Here is an 18084-nt window from a genome sequence, read left to right on the forward strand (position 1 = left end):
TTAAATTGCCCATCATGAAAAACATCAAACTTCTTCTGCCTGAAGTCTCGCAGAGCAGCAGATCAGGCAGAGTAATGGAGCCATTTATATCCCAGATCTAAAGCGCTAGCTACAACGTACAAATGAGTGTTGTAAAGCGAGGCTGCCAGATGTTAAGTCAGTGGCCTCATTTACATCTGCTGCTTCATGTATTTTTTTAAAGACTATATGTCTATATTTATCTGTCTAGAACAACTCAGAAACCACCCTCTGCCAAAATGAATATCATCCATGCCCCCATGGGCTTTGCACCAGTGAATGTTTATCTTGACAGCGAGCAGAGAGAGTGGTTTGCTCAAGAATCCTTGGGAAGTTTTTTGTGCAAAACTGTTTTGTATGTGAGCCTTTGCATTCCACCATGTCAGTACCATAAACATAAAATCTACTGCCTTTCCTATACCACTGGCTGTGGTTGACTGAGATATATCTGCATGACCACTGCCCAATCTAATCTGATGAACTGGGTACACATAAAGCCTGCTGGGCTAGTCTCTCTCAGAACTCTCTCAGTTCCACCTACCTCATAAGGTTTCCATGGTGGGGAGAGGAAGGAAAGGAGTTTGTAAGCCACTTTGAGACTCTTTACGGTTGAGAATAGTGGGGTATAAATCCAAACTCCTCCTCTTCTCTTGAAAACAACAGTTCAAGGTCAATGACATTGTGTGTGCAGAAGCAGCAGGGAGATAGTTTTCCCAGACTAATTACCCTAAAGTAGCAATATGTGATTTGTGTATATGGCCTATTTGTCCCCTATTTGTCCATTGATACCCATATTCTCCTCTGTGCCAACTTTAAGTCATTCTGTGACTCTCACTACTTCTCCTTGTCTGTCTCCTGTTGTACGTTTCTCTCTACTCCCTCTGTAAGGCTGTGGTGTTTTTTTTTTTTTTTACATCTCTCTTTCCCTTGTGTTAAATCATCTGGAAATAATACATTCTCTTAGCACTTCAGGGCTGAAGCTCTTGCCTGCCACACTTCACCATGGCAACCTGCAGGGAGAGTTAATCGATTTGGGGAAAGGGTGTGCTTCCTTCATGCTGACAGGAAGGGCTGATTGGCACATGCTATCCCTTAACTTGCTGGCAAAAGACAAACAGGCTGCAAATGTGGCTCTCAGAATATGGAATTGCTGCCACTATTCATTCTTCCCTCCTCCCCTCAGGTTTCCCCAATGCTTACACAGCATTCCTGCAAGGATGAAGACAGAATCTAGATCATATCAGTGTAATTTTCATCTCTCCCCCACCCCTCTTCTCTCTGTGTCTCTGTCTGTCTCCCTCTCTTGGACCTTTGCCATTTTAAGCACTAATGGGCTCAGTGGCTGAAATCTTTCTCAAGCTGAAGTTACAAATTGAAGCAAAATCAGCTTGGTCATTATTTAGTTCTGCCCTTGTTCACATCTGTGCAATGCATGAAAAGCAGGACAACTGCAAGTATATCAAAACTCCATGTGGGAATGGGGATGCAGCACACAAACAGATGGTCACATGTCAGAACTGCGCATTTCCTGTATCCTGTAAACTCCTAGAAAACTTGGTTGGCATTTGCTTCCCAGCATGTGAAATTCATGCATGCACACTTGTCATACATGATTGTCTTCACTTAGATTTCACTGGAATCTACACTTAGTTTGCAGTCTAGCATACATAAATGTTTGAAATATGATGTGGAAATTTAATAACATTTGAAATGTCTCTTTAAATAATGGGAATGGAGCTGAGCTGAGCACAAGAGTTTCACTTTTTTTCTTACATGAATGCAAAATAACTATGCAGTCAGGCTTTTTTTAAAGGAAGCATCAAGCAAATTTTAGCCACTCGTTTGAAACTTCTTAAAGAAATCCAGTTGCCTACAACTTTTCTGAAGGTCATGCTGAGAAATACGGGGGGGGGGGGGAGGTCTTTCTTGCTGCTTTTGAAAACTTACACCTTTGTTAAAGCCAGTCACTGAGAAAGAGAGTCCACCTTTGCATGAGGCCATAAGACCAGATATTCACATGTTGGTGAATGCTTTGTAATGGCCTGCTTCTTTTGTTGCTGTATATGTAGTATGCTATGAGGAAGTTACTGCACAGTAAGCCACATGCTGTGATATAGTGTCTCCTCTATTTGGTGGAGAACCTTAATTAATGGACAAAACTTATGAATCTCAATACTGTGTTCCAAATGCCAGATGTTCCCATTAAGGGTGAATATTTGATCCATTCTCGGCCCAGCAGTGGTAAACTTTTTATGGTTGAGATTTATACTGAGGATTTATCATATGAATCCATTGTTCTTTGGCACACAGTTAAAATGTAGTATAGGAGAAATTTTATAGATTCTGTGGACTGCCAAAAAGACAAATAAGTGGTTTTGGGTCAAATCAAGCCTGAACTGTCTCTGGAAGCTAAAATGACTAAACTGAGGCTTGCATTATAAGAAGACAAGAGTCACTGGAAAAGACAGTAAAGCTAGGAAAAGTTGAAAGCATCAGGAAAAGAGGAAGACTCAGCATGAGATGGATTGACTCTATAAAGGAAGCCCCAGCCCAGAGTTTGCAAGATCTGAGCAAGGCTGTGAACCGTAGGATGTTTTGGAGGTCATTCGTGTGTGTGTGCGTGCACGTGCTACATACTGTCAAGTCACTTTAGACTCTGGGTAACCCTATGAATCAATGTCCTCCAAAACATCCTCTCATTAACAGCTTTACTCAGGTCATAGGGTTGCCATAAGACAGAAGCGTCTTGATGGCCCTTAATAGGCACACAGAAAGAAATAGTGCTTTGTAACTAACTTGCATTTTAACTTGTGTAAGCCAATCTCTGCAACATAGTTTCAGGAGCAAGTTTACTCAGTTTCTCAGCAGCATGTAATATCCTGTAGCTTTTGACCTCTAGTTCTAGGGTTCCTTTATAGCTTTATGGAAAAGCCTGTCAGAAGTCAGAAGATACCTTCCTTCAAGGCCTTTTTCATCATGGAGCATTTGGCCACATAATTTTTCCCAGGTTTTTTTAAAAAATACTGTAATCTCTAGGAAGATCCTGCCTTTCCATCTTGACCATAATGGGCTGCATCCAACCAATCACCTGCAGTCTGAGCTAGATCCAGTACAAAATTTCTGTTTGTGTTAAACCTCTTGCATATTCAAAAATGCAAGAAAAATATCATGTCAACTGCAAAGTCAAACATATTGTATCCTTAATTGCATTTCCACATGCTTGAGATCTTATGCAGCCAATTTCTGAATAATGTAATATATAGGGGTGGGGATGGGCAGAATGCTGCATGTGGCACAACATCTTGTTAAGGCCATTAATGTTTCTGCATGTTAATAGCTGGGTCCAAGTCAGTGTGCATAGATTTCCCCTGGATTCACTTTCTCCTGGCAGTTTTTTAGTGTCAGTTACCACCCTTGGAGAGATGGTGCCTATATGGACAATACTACTCAATTGCTCTGGAGAGAATCAGCACAGAGCAAGCCCTATCCCTGTGATGAAGCTTTCCTAGCAAAACGCTTGGTGGTTTGACAAGTCCATAAAGCTTTTCACCTGTTGCCTGGCATCTTTTTTTGTTTGCTGGCCTGTATGAAAAGCCATGCAAATTGGTGAGCTGCATTGGGGAGGAGAAACAGAATGAAGCCACTGCCCTCCTCCCTTTTCTGCTTGTGGAATTTCACTTGCAGAAAATCTGCTTCCAACAGTGTCTTCTGCCAGTGATTGATTGGATATAGCTATTTGGTGTTCCTGAGATCCCACTCCTAAATGCTTTAACCAAACCTGACTGGGCAACCAAACTTGAATCTGTGCTTTGTTTTCTAGAGCAGCCTTGTTACTGATGATGTGTTGGTGTTGTTTTCATTGCCATTGAGTTTTAACCAGCTCAAAACTATCTTGGGCATTCAGAATGTTGGAAGGTGGTGGTTGATAAGGCATTATCAACCATCTTGAGCTGCAGAATGGTTTAAAAGACAGGTGTTTCTTGAGAATGGAGTCTCAAGCAAGATCTGGCTTCAACACTGCTTGTAAGAGACAAGGACATTCCTGATCTGGCTGCCTTGTCAATACTGGTAGTGTGTTACAGGTACACAACTATCAGTGATCAAGCAGGTATGATGTTTATCTCTTGCCAGGCCTTAAGTGAACAAACACAACTCTGCTCTTGCCTCAACCAATGTGGGATCCTCCAGTATCTACTACAGAGTCTCATGCTTTTGTATATTCTAGATATATAGACTACAAGCTGATATACTGTGTTATGAAATAGGGTTATTCTTCAGATAGTCCTCTAGTACGCTAAAGAGGTTGCCACTCATGATATAGTTGTCTTTGTTTTCCCCCAACTCATGGCTTTAATACAGTGGACTGTGTATAAAACACAGAAAGTATGATGTCAGTATTTGTGCTTGTTCAAACTTCTTTTCCATATTTTTGTGATGCTTTCATTAATTCGTCCCTGAGGGTCTGATAATGCCTTTCTTGGTAGAACCATGTACTTAGGAGCAGAGGTACTTTCTCTTCAAGCCTTCAGTGAAGCTCAGTCTGAACTGTAATCAATAGCCCTTGATCCTCTTTCAGATCGTTTTGTGATGCTCAAAATAAATGCTTAATTCAGTAGAATGTTTGACATAAGATGTGTCTGTGTTTAATGTTCTGTTTACATATATTATGAATGAAAAATAAATTATGTATGTAAATATATAACTAATGTAGCATTTTTTTAAAAGTGCTGTTTATCATGCTTATGAAATGTCCATTTTTGCGTGTCATTCAAATAACCATGAAATGGTAAACACAGCCCAGTTTATTGAGTGTGCATGGCACTGCATGGCTTTGTTGAGAGGCAAGAAGATAGGAACCATAGTAAATCAGCTGTTTAATTTTTAATAATAACCAATTTTCAATGAATAGGAACAATTTCCTTCATTACCTCGCCCAGTTCTCTCTCAGATACTCATAGTAGTTTTTTTTTCCTCTTGACTTTATTTTATTTAAAGTCTTTCCTACCACCCTTCTTCTAACTGGTCTTTATGGTAAATTACAAAATACACAATGCTGATAAACAATAAATCAACTACTTAAACAGCAGAAAACTACACCAATTTTTAAAAACAATAATTTAAAATAGTGAGAACACGAACCAGAAAGTGTCTAAAGAGTTATTCAGTTCCCAAGAACACAGAACCTGGTTTTTCAAAGCCTGCTTTCAAAACGTCTGGCACACATTGTTAACAAATCCATGCCTAAAGCTCCAGATGGCCAGCTCCTTTATCCATGGTATTTTAGACACTGATCCAGGAGGCTGGAAGTCTCCTCATAGATGGCCAAGAATTGACCCAGAGTATGGATTACACATATACGGGGTACATGCACAGGTGCTCAGTGGTTGCGGTTGGAGGGTGGACAGCAAGGTATAAATGCGCTTCCTAAAAGAACTCAAGTGTTAGATTGGCATGGGTGCTTTGATTTTCCCAAATACATGCAAATACATCACACTTATTAACCAGATTTTCCCTAAAGACATTGCAGCCCTGTTCCAACATTGCCTCACTACAAGCTACTTCCAACGGGATAATGAATTTTATGAATAGAGAGATGGGGTAGCCATTGGTAGCGCTCTTAGCCCGTAATAGCAATTTTTTACATGGAACACTTTGAGAAACAAGCCCTGAAAACAGCACCAAAAAAAGCCCACTATATGGTTCTGTTATGTGGATGACACGTTCACAATTTGGAGCCATGGAGAACTAAACAAGTTTCTGGACCATATCCACCTGAACATCCAATTTACTGTGGAAAAAGAAAACTAGGGGAAACTACTGTTTCTAGATGCCTTAGTCATCTGAACCAGCAATTGGGCCACACAGTATACAGAAAACCTACACACACTGATAGATATCTACATAAAAACTCCAATCATCACCAAGGACAGAAAAGAAGCACAATAAAAACTTTGGTAGATTGTTCAAAAAGAATCTGTGAACCCCACTTCCTTCAAGATGAACTGAATCACCTAAACTGGGCTCTACAGGCTAATGGTTACTCCACTACAGACATCAGAAGAGCTGCAAGACCAAGAACAAACCACAGGAAATAAGATAAACAGCCACCCAGAGGGAAAGTATTCTTACCATACATCAAGGGAATCACTGATCATATAAGGAAACTAATGAAGAAACATAACCTCGAAACAATCTACCGACACACTAAGAAAATTCAACAAATGCTAAGTTCAGCAAAGAATAAGAGGGATCCTCTAACTTCTGTAGGAGTCTCCCGTGTACAGTACAGCTGAGGACAAGTCTATGTAGGGACCACAAAACACAACGCCCAGACACGAATCAAAGAACATGAACGGCATTGCAGACTAATTCAGCTGGAAAAATCAGTAATAGCAGAACATGTGATAAACCAAGCTGGGCACAGAATATTATTTGAAGACACAGAAATTCTGGACCACTCTGACAACCACTATGTCAGCACAGAGAAGCCATTGAAATCCACAAGAACATGGACAATTTCAACAGAAAGGAAGAAACCATGAAAATGAACAAAATTTGGCTACCAGTACTGAAAAACACTAGAATCAAGATTGTGACTAATGAATACCACCCAAACCAAGGATGTCTCCAGGCAGTAAGCAATCAAAGGGCTAGTGAACGCTACCCAGAACACCACCCATTACTCTAGGCAGTAGTAATCAAAGAGATCAAAAGGCCAGGCTACTACAATGCAGGTGCCCTCACTAATTAATTATGCTATCTTCATGGTTACTCACATGCTAAATGGGTGGATCCCACCCAACACATGCAAATCACGTTTGCTAATTGCACCCTTTACACTTGTTAACAGGCAAATGGTTCTTTCCTCCATCTTGGACATTCCACAGATATATATACTCCACTTGCTTTACTACCATCAGATCCTCTGAAGATGCCAGTCACAGATGCAGGCAAAACGTCAGGAGAAAATGCTACTAGAACATGGCCATACAGCCCGGAAACCACACAACACCCCAGTGATTCCAGCCGTGAAAGCCTTCGACAATACATTACATACAAGATAGCTGTATGATATTTTTATTATGAAAGTACACCTGGCAGCTCATTGTTTCTTTCTTTTGTAAGTGAATAAGGTGAACACAATATTAACATTTTTGTCAAGGCCAGTGTGGGCAGACAGTGCTTACTCACATCCTACCAGCAAGGCAGTCTTGGGAAATAAGGGATTACACAGATTCACTTGATCCAAAGCACTTTGCATGTTCATACAAAATTAGTGTTTCTTTTATTCTTAGGTGACTATTAAAGATTATTGCACTTGAATAGAAAATAATCTAATTTCTAATATACTGAGTTCACCAGCTTGAATCCAGTGTTGTGCTTGTGGAAGATCTTGTACAATACCTAACCTATATATTATAGCGCCCAAATATTGGTTGTCCAAAGTTTTGTGTAAACAAAAACGTAAGTGCTGATATAATAAGTTTGGCTTAGTGCAACTAGTTACTGCAGTCTTTTTCTTGCATTTCCTAGTGTGCAAGAGCTCTAGCACAAGCAAAAAATTTTGCTCTAGCTCCAACCCTATAAACGATACTTCCTCTACAGATGAATATTTACTTCTTTTTATTTTTTTCATTCCATCCAGGAATACCTGGATGTTCTGGGAAGACCCATGGTCCTGGCAGGGAACAGGGCAAAACAGGTTCAATGGACCAATGTCTATCAAGATGCTTTGGTAAGAAAAATAGCTTATTATTATTTTTGTTTATTTAATTTGCTTATATCCCAAGGTCTCTGTGTTCTCAGTAAAATATCAGTAAAATCAGTAAAATTAAAGGAAATTAAAGGAAATCCAGTTCAGTAAATCAACGGATGAAAATTTGGATTAGAAACTGAAACAACAAACCAATAACAATAATAAATAGTTAATAATTATAAGACAATTGTCTTAAAACCCTAAAAATGAAAAAGGGGAAAGACCTATGACGACAAGCGTAACTGAACGAAACAAAACACCAACAATCCGCAAAAAGACCCAGGCAAAGAAAAAAGTTTTCATCTGGTGCTGGACATACAACAGATTTGGCTCTAGGAAGTTCATTATGGAGAAGGAGTTCCACAAATAAGATATCCTAGAGTCTCTGGTTTTAGTTGCCACTTATTTCCAAAGGTAGAAACACCTAGGAGCAGGCCACTTCTGATAAAGTTTATAAGTATTCCACTCCACACAGCTGAAATAAGACGTCCTGAGGATGTAAAAAAAGGCACCCTGGGAAGGCACTCCGGACAGCCTCATTCCCAAGACATGCTTAGGACACCTTATAAATGCTCAAGACGTCTTTTCTTAAAAAACATTTCAAAATGCACCTTTTCACCCTAAGTCCTGACTGTGCAAAATGCAGAGTTTAGGAAGTGTCTTATTGTTATTGCCCAAATGTTTTGCTCTCTGGTCAGTTTTACCCTTTGCTTTGCGCCCAACATTTTGTGTGCAGCTGAAAGGATTCTCCCTGCTGCCATTTGCTGAAGGCAGCCCCAGGACGTTCACTCTGCGCGCTCCAGTTGGTCCTGCTGATTCTCAATTTTGGCAATATGTAGTTTTCCTCTTTTTTTAATTTTCAAGGAGCTATCATCATAGCTACACAGAGACACAGAAGAGAATCTTAGCCGCTTGGAAGATGGTTGTGCTGCCCATTGAAAAGCATTGGGTTGATCTGCCCTCCATTGGCCAGCATTTTTTCTGTACTGCAGGAAAAACTGAAGTTGGCTAGTGGAGGGCAGGTCAACCCAATGCTTTTCAATTAGCAGCAAACCCATCTTCCAAACAGCTAAGATCTTCTTCTGTGTCTCTGCATAGCTATGAAGATAGCCCCTCAATTTTTTAAAAAAGGAAAGCTGTATATTGCCAGAATCAGCAGGTCCAGCTGAGTACAACTACCGGTATGTGCTTTTTGGTTGTTAACCAGTGAAGTTTTTTACACACTGGCAAGATACATCCCCAGTAATTAGTACCTGCTAGTTGCCTTGCTGCAACATTTTGAACTAACTGAAATTTTCAAGCTGTCCCCAAAGGCATGGCATGCATTGCAGTAATCTAACCTGGAATGAATCGCTGTAGCTAAATCACTCTATCCAAAGGAAGGCCACAGCTGGCATGCCATCTGAAGCTGGTTAAAAATGCTGTCGATGAGACGAAAATTTTCATTTGCACAGATGTTGCAGTACCCCCCTGCTGTGAACATGCTCCTTTTGGGGAGTGTGCAATCCTAACTAGAGCAGAATGAACCCCAGTTCCTTGATTGGCACTATTACTGATCCACAGCACCTCAAATTATGGCCTTCATTTAGCTTACTGCAACATTCAAACACGTATTTATGGTGTTCACTGTCATGTTTGCCTCTGCTGAAAATGAGAAGAAATGTCTTGTGTCATTGGCATACTGCATGTCAAATTGCCAGATGACCTCCCCTGATGGTTTCATATTGATATTACAAAGTATGGAAAGAAAGATGGGATCATGTAGGACTAGATAGTATGAATATCACAGAATGGAGTAGTAGCCCTTGATGGGTGTGGAAAGAAACATTATATGAACTGTTGTTGTATAATCTGTTAACAGATGGGGAGCAAACTGCAGCTCTCTTGTCTGAGGTCCACAAGAACCTGGTGGCCTGATCCAGAGAGTCAGGTGCAAGATGATAATCCAGTCATGCTTCCTAATCCATGTGTAAGCAGCTGAATGTTATGAAGCATACAGAAGAACCATTGGCTGTGTGAAATATCTTGCACGTGTGGAACAGAGTTCCTTAATCCAGCCTAGTTTTCCTAATGCTGGGTTCCTGACCAAGCTGGATTGGCAAAGCAATTGGCAAAGATACTGCTACAGCCACAGATGGCTGTCTTCTCCAAGAATGCCACACTCTGTCCCAAAGCCTCTGTACTCTGATCCCAGCACCCAGGCAACAGATGGGAAGAGTGCAGCCTTGAGTGCAGTGACCTCTTTCCCCATGCAGAGTAAGCTCTCTCTATATTGCATTTTGAATCACTTGACAGGATGTCAACAGAAACGAGCAGCTCAGTATCCCAAGACTAGCATTCATCACCAGTCCTTTGCTAGTGAGCTTTTCAAACAGATCTCTTCTCCAGTTTCCTTCAGGAAGCATGCTCTGCCTGCCATCTCGGCTGCACAGTGGCATTCAGGCATGATTCCGTTGCAACACTTGAAGCAGCAGGGCTCCTATAGATAATTTCTTCTTCCATCTGATCATATTTTCTCTTCTGTAATTTTCTTTTGACAGGGTCTGGGCTTGGTGGTGACAGGCACTTTGCCGGTGTTTAACCTCACTGAAGGTGGTGGTGACAGGAAGGTATGTTTTCTACTAAAAAGGTATTCCCTGTATTCAAACCAGAGATAAAGTTAGGCCATTTGCACACTAACAACTTCCCATGAGTTTGTAGTAATTTTTTCTGAAGCTTCCCCCCCCCGCCCCCAGGATGTCAGAAATCAGTTATCCACTCCCCTTTCCCCGCTTTTGCTGTGTGATCCTCTGCAGTGGATTCAGCTTTTGATGGCCCACGTTTGATCCTCTACAGTGGATTCAGCTTTTGATGGCCCAGGTTTCCACCTTGTCCCCCTGACACTGATCATGGGGGTCACATTTTATTTTCATGCAGTTGAACAAATGCATCTGTGCAGCTTTGAAGCTACATGCTCACATTGGTTGCCAGTGCATGCACGTGAGGATAGCCAAGTAATGCCTTCTCCTTTCTGGGCAGGAGAGCGAGAATAGCTGGCTAATTGTGCTTGCCTGCTGGGTGGTGGCACTGTTGTCCATGTTTGCTACATTTGGGCCAGCATATCAGTGAGGCAATGAAATGCCGTATTCAGGTTGGCTGCTGGCGCATGCACACAAGTAGAGATGTGTGTTTATGTCAGGCAGGTGTTTTCTGCCTTTCGTGCTTGTTCATATCTGGCAGTGGGTGAATGTTCAGATATCATCATCACCTGGTTCATGGGAGGCACTTCCCATGTGAAATGTTAACAGGATCCTGTTGCAGCTACACCCCTTCTGCTGTGAAGAGATTGTGTGTTTGTGGTCAGTGTGAAAAAGCATGGGTAGAGTATATATAGGGGGTTATTTTATTAATAAGCCACCTTGGACAGCTTTAAACAGAAAAAAATTGTTTTTGCATGTTATAAAATCAGTGATGAGTGTACTTAATTTGGGTTTATACAAAATTTGTAAACATGAGGCAAGACAGCAAATTGATAAAAGATTTATATGAAAGAAACAGCCATCAAGACTAGCAGCCATTCGCCATTTTATTTTTCATTTATTTATTATTAAACTTGTATACTGCCCTCCCGCAGAGGGCTCAGGGTGGTTCACAACAGGTAAATAAAATAAACAGGTAGATAAATAAACAAATTCTGTACATTTAGTACTGGTCTTTATTAAAATACAGCACTCAAATTTTCATCTTTCATTTACTGGTTTTTTTGTATCACAAAATTAGGACCAAAGGCAGAAAGTCCACCTCATCTAGCATTTATTTTGTGAGATGTAAGGGAACATAAAGTCAGGGGAACTGATAAAAGATGAACCGGTACTGGAAGAGACCATATTTACATAATTCACACTCTGGCAAGATGGAGAATTTTAGCCAGTTATATATGTCAAATGCTAGCATTAGGTAGTTGAGTAGAGCATCTCTCCTTAAAAGGTTCCTCAAATCACTGGTTTGGCTCAGTCATATCGCTTGTTAAAGCTAAGCAGGGATAGACTTAATCAGTGTCTCATTGTGAAAATAGAGAGAGCAATTAGCTTTATAAAGGAAGAGCAGGAAATAATAAAAATAACAAGGACAGTTTCTACAGCATATGCACTTGAAGGGAATTTTTCACACTTCATAGTGACAGCTGAATTTCAAGACAATCACATGCCACTAAATAGATCGCAAATGCCTCCCTTTCTCCCCATGAGTAGAATCCCAGCATGTGTCCACAGTCTGTCTCATCCACCTTACGCTCTGGCTTTTGTGTTTGTTTTGCTTTATTAGCAATAATAGATGTGCCATGGCATTCTATGTCAGCTTGTTTTTAAGGAGGCAATGATCTGTTTCCCAACTAGGTAAGCTACAAGGCCAAAGACCAAGCCATTTATTCTCAGGGGAGCATGGTTATTGCCTCATAAAGCAGCACGGCAACTCCACTGCAACAGAAATCTCATGCTGTGCTCAATAACAGCTGATATGGCGACTTGTTGCAGGTGCAGGCACCGGTGTATCTTTAAAAGAGGATATATGTCCCTTGTTAGGATAGAAGAGACTGCTTGTGAGGGGCTGACTTAGTGTCATTGGCGCTTGTTCCCCCCGCCCACCTCAGAGCTTCTGAGGTCAGTTGATTCTGAGCTATCTTGCAGGGGACCATATCACCAGGCATACAGGCCTCTGGAACAGCCTTTCTGGGACTTTGGGACTAAGTGTCCCTTCCACCCCAAGAGTGGTTTTTGTGCTGGACCTACATACAGACAGCCAGTATAGCAACAAATACTGGTTTTTTTCTGAAGGGCAGGAAATTAGCATTCAGACCACAGTTTCCCTGATTTTGTGAAAGGATATTTGAATACTGAGGTAACCTCAGTTTTGCATTCATTATCACAGCATCTGTCATCTATCATAGTGCACAAACATATGGGGTGGGGGGAGTCTGAGCTCGTACAAGTCTTCCTCTGCCTCTGCTTATCTACATGGCAAGGTGAGTTTATACCCCTTTTATCCCTTGAGGAATACCAGGACAGCATCACACAGGCTCATGCTGGTCTCAAATCAAAATTGAACTTAATCCCCTGACAATTCGAAACATAATTTTCATAGCAGTAGCTGAAAGGTAGCAAGCAGCAAACAGCAGAATCAGTTTTGGACAAGGCTGTTGACTAACATAGTAACTAGACTGAAGACCTAACAAAATATTACAAAGTCCTTGGAATATGTCCAGGTATGCCACAAAAAAATTCAATTTTTTGTGAATTGTGAGCTTCCCACTGCAAACTCAGTGCTCAGATGTGTGTGTGTGCACGCGCGCCTGATTTAGATCAGTAGAGAGAGATTTTTGCCTTTCCCCCATACCATGTTTCCAAACTGAAACAGTCCCAAGGATCTGCTGTTTGCCCCACTGGAAGCTGCACATGTACTGATAAGGTCACATATTTTTCCGAATGGATCAGTTAGCACTCCTTGAGACCATTTAAGGTTAGGAGAGTTGTGCAGAGGTAAGACTTACATGTCATCTCCCTAAAACAATGGTCCTGATATGAATCAGGTCTTCACATACCTCCACAAATTCCTGATTGAAAGGCCTTGTGGTGAACTTGATCTCAACCCAACTACTTCATAAGATGTCATGAATCTCTGAGCACTTCCTCACTATTCTCAGTTCACAAAAGATTTCAGTCACACTGTAAATCACTATAAACCTGCTCTGTCAGGCTCCAATACTATGAAGATCCTGGACGGATGAGAGATGGGCTGTCCTTTAGTGTCTAATACCTGCTGCTTAATGCTTTGGATATTGATCAGATGCCTTTTACAGAGCATTTTATTTATTTACCTGCTTAATTTTATTGTAAAAGTATATCTGCTTACTTTGATTAATTCTCAGTCATTCTAGAGTACAAACTTCTCCTTTCAATATATTGTCAAAGGCTTTCACAGCCAGAATCAACTGGCTGTTGTAGGTTTTCTGGGCTACATGGATGTGGTGGTGGTCTGGTAGTTTTTCTTCTAACATTTTGCCTGCAATTATGACTGACATCTTCAGAGGTAAGTTACAAACCTCTGAAGCTGCCAGCCATAGATGCAGGCAAAACGTTAGGAGCACAGCCCAGAAAACCCACAATAGCCAGTTCCGCTTTCAGTGTTTGAAAGGGGTAACAGTTCTATTTACTCCCTGTTTACATAATCTCAGTTAGAGGAAAAACTCTGCTACAGGGAAAATATATACATTCATTTGTGGATATGATAAATTTGGCATTTTAAAAAAATTTATGGTGACCCCATAGGGCATTCAAGGCAAAAGACATTTGAAGGTTGTTTGCCATTGCCTTCCTCTGTGATGTGATCTGGATATTTCTTGGTTGTCTCTAATCCAATTACTAATCAGAACCAATCCTGTTTAATTTCTTAGATCTGACAAGATCCAGGTTAAGGCAATCTATAGTCAGGTGCTACATATGTTGATTTAACCTTGTGAGTGCTTATGTGTATGCTCATATAGTGCTTTACCATGGCAGATCTCCAGCTTAATTTGGAAGGACTGCAGAATTCAGGTGTGCTTTACATTTTGTGAAAATTGAAGGAACACTGTGATTATCTTGCTAAAGAAAACTGGGTGAAATTAATAGCTGTTCCATCAGTACAAGGCTAGATTCATGATACTTTACCCTGAGTTCTAATAATACTCTCGAGTAAAAGAGAGGATAGTGCATACATTTTCAATTGAAGTTGGGTAAATGAAGTGTCCTTTGACAATACATTGTCCTTCTACTGCCCTCTTAAACTTGGGGGGTCCTTCTTTTCTGCTTTATCACAAAGAAAATGCTTATCATACTGTTTCTGTATGGTGGTTTCCATCCTTCCGTCTAAATCAAGGACAGGGACCATAACATTGCCCTTTTGTTGTTTGTATGTTTCCAGAACCAGCTTATCCTAGGTGTTGTGGGGATTGATGTGGCGCTGGATGATATCAAGAAGCTGACACCGCAGTATAATGTGCGTAAAAAAAGATGCCTTTCTCTCAGATTGGGATCTTTACAACCGACAGATTTTGAAAAACCTGTCAAAATGAAAAAGCAGGCAGGAACCAGGTCTTCTCTGAGAATTAGAGTTAGATTGACTTGTGCACAGAATTGCCGCTTTTTTGTGTCCACTCCTCACAAATAATTATGCATTCGTTAACAGCTGTTGGATTAGTATTTCCATGATATCGGAAATCAGACTCAAGTGGATTCTGAAATGTAATCAAATTCACAAATTTAAAAAGAGGATATGATGTGTGGAAATGACTAAGAATTTGGGAAGCATTTCTTGTACAAATATTATATTTATGTATAAGTTATAGTGTAATAAATTTTCTGCAAAAAAGGATAGGAAACTATCTACTAATTTCATTTTTATTCTTAAGAAAAAGATGGATTTAATTACTTTCTTTACTCCAGCTCCAAATCATCTTCAGCTGCCTCCCATTCATTGGGAGCCATCCTAAGCAGCACTAATGAGAAGTCCAATTTTATTTGGAGCAGTTTACTCCCAGGAAAGTGTTTTTAGGATTGCAGCCACAGGTTCATTAATAGGAAAGATATCAGAAATCCTTTCCTTACAATTCCTAGATGCCAGTACCAGCCCGGTACTACCAGGAGAAGGCTAAGTATGAAAGGAAAAGACACAAAGGCCTATGGAGACTGGGTTGGATCTAGGAGTAGATTTTCACTAACGGTTTGTTGCTGAATCCATCGCCCTCTACAGATTCACCCGTTATGCTATCCCTGAGGGTCACATAACTCCCAGGATAGGAGCATCTGGGGAGCCCTCTGGACTGCAGTATTGTAGATACAGTTCACTATCTGTAACATGGAAACTTGGACACAATATAATTCCTTCATTTAGGAGTCTAATTTATTTGTCTCTAGAAATACTTTATCTTTTTGTCTCCCAACCCAGTTAGGGGCTAATGGCTATGTATTCGCTACTGACCTGAATGGATATGTATTGCTGCACCCAAATTTGCGACCTAAGGTAAGAAGAGTTTTCTCCTCCTTTGTTTCCACCCACCATCGTTAAAGAAAAGACTATCAGTCCTTTTAGATTTAGTGTTTATCCACCAAAAATGAACTGCGGGTTTGTCTGCTCTCTGTTAGTATACTGCTTTATTCCATCCAACTAAGAAAATATTCATAATTCAGTTTCATTCTTTTAGGAGAGGGGCTATGCCTCAGTGGTATATTACATGCTGTTCAAACTGAAAGTCTTAGACTCAATCCCTGACATCTTAATTTCAGTCATTAAGTTAAGGTTTATAAGACTTATAAGAGAAGTCTGGACACAGTGTATAACAGACTTCTGTCTGTGATACATCTCTGAAGATGCCAGCCACAGATGCAGGCAAAACATTAGGAACAAGATCTACCAGACCGGGGCCATGCAGCCTGGAAAACCCACAACAACCAACATTGAAAGTGATGCTGTTTGGGGGGGGGGGGATCTGCCCTGAAACAGCATCACTTTCAATGTTGTTTAAACTAGGGAGCCCTTCTCCCTTTAAGATGGATTTAACAGGAGAATCTGGGCTCTCTAGTCTAAACAACATTGAAAGTGATGCTGTTTTGGGGTGGATTCTCCCTTAAAGGTGGGTTTAAAAGTAGAATCTGGGCTCTCTAGTCTAAATAGCATTAAAAGTGATGCTGTTTCAGGGTCCCCCACCCCACCCTGAAACAGCATCACTTTCAATGTTGTTTAAACTAGGGAGCCCAGAGTCTCCCTTTAAGGTGAATCTAGGCTCCCTAGTTTTAACAATATTGAAAGTGATGCTATTTTGGGGTAGATTCTCCCTTTAAGGGGAATTTAAAAGGAGAATCTAGACTCCCTAGTTTAAACAATATTGAAAATTATGCTGTTCCAGGGTGGATTCCCCCCCCCCCCCGAACAGCATCTCTTTCAATGTTGTTTAAACTAGGGAGCCCAGAGTCTTCCTTCAAGTTGGATTTAAAAGGAGAATCTGGGCTCTCTAAACAACATTAAAAGTGATGCTGTTTCAGGGTGAATTCTGCCCCCTTCAAAAAATAGCATCACTTTCAATGTTATTTAAACTAGGGAGCCCTGGGTGTGTTCAGATTTGTGTGTTGGGGTATGTTCTATAATGTGATGGTGACTTTGAGATGACCTGGTGCAAAAATGTTGTTTAGTCGTGGTGTGGGAGGGTGGCCGCCCATATTGGGGGGGAACTCAGATTTTGCCACGGGCTCCATTTTCCCTAGCTACGCCTCTGCCCTTAGGGCAGTCTTGGCACAGGAAATCAGGGCAGGGCAGAAGCCCTTCCTCTTGCCATTGTCCTGAAATATATCAGGCCCCCACAACTGCTGTGTGGCTGTGGGAAAAGCAAGTCAGGTGTGGCTTCTGTCATGTAGTTTGGCCCTCAGTGTCTCACAGTCACCATGATCCATAATGCAAAATGCACCCAAATTGTAGATGGTTATACACAGCCGATCACAAATATGGCCTCTGTTACTCATTCTCTATGTTCATATTTGCATAGCATACCATTTCCAACAGAGTTGATAAATGCTGACTAACTGAGTAAGCTGAGTTGGTCTCAGGAACTGATAGGCTGAGTTGGTCTCAACAATTGAATGGATCTCATTACCAGCTAATTATTCATTGCTCTAGTGCTGGGAGCCATTTGCTGTGCTTACTGTAGAGCAGGAAGTTGTGTTCTTGTCAGCTGCTAAGCACTAATTGCCACATTTCAAGGACATGATGTATGGACTTCCCCTCCACTCTTGGCAAGTGCAGGCAAAACTAGCTAGGCCCTTTAATGAAATATTACTTCCTTGGTATATTAAACAAAAAATATAGAGGAGTGAATAAGGAGCTCTACACTAATTTATCTCATGGAAAGCTCTGTGTCTATCAGGGTGGGGCAAGGGAAATAGGCAAGGGAAATGGATACTAATCTGATAAATCAATCATTAAAAGGCCAGCCAAGAACTGGGCACTGAGAAATTGTACTAGTCATGTTGAAATATATTTTGTTGTCAGAAGATTCCAGCTCAGTACATTACTGGTATTAATAGGCAGGCAGTGTGACAGAGATGGACAAAAACAGCAGCCATTTAATCACTCATCTCAGTCCTCCTCTGGTTAATAATGATTTGAATTTCTCAGCAAACTAGTATCATCCCCACCACCCAGGAGTCCATGTATTTTCTGAGAGCTTTGCCTGAAGTTCTTGCAGGTGTTGCATACTTCAAGAAGAGGCAGCATTCCCTTTTCAAACACAACACTATATAAAGGAA

The 18084-nt window shown here is 40.9% G+C and overlaps 1 protein-coding gene across 3 annotated transcripts in view; it reads left to right on the forward strand.

Moving 5' to 3' along the window:
- The window catches only part of CACNA2D2 (calcium voltage-gated channel auxiliary subunit alpha2delta 2), a 719552-nt gene that overhangs the window by 645795 nt on the left and 55673 nt on the right, over positions 1–18084 (forward strand). For all 3 annotated transcript variants that reach the window (XM_048488253.1, XM_048488254.1, XM_048488255.1), the window contains 4 exons: positions 7664–7753; positions 10315–10383; positions 14711–14785; positions 15734–15808. In XM_048488253.1, coding sequence (XP_048344210.1) covers positions 7664–7753; positions 10315–10383; positions 14711–14785; positions 15734–15808 — 309 coding nt within the window. The remainder of the gene's footprint in view (positions 1–7663; positions 7754–10314; positions 10384–14710; positions 14786–15733; positions 15809–18084) is intronic.

Source organism: Sphaerodactylus townsendi, linkage group LG03 (assembly GCF_021028975.2).
Source record: "Sphaerodactylus townsendi isolate TG3544 linkage group LG03, MPM_Stown_v2.3, whole genome shotgun sequence".
NCBI classification, from domain to species: Eukaryota; Metazoa; Chordata; class Lepidosauria; order Squamata; family Sphaerodactylidae; genus Sphaerodactylus; species Sphaerodactylus townsendi.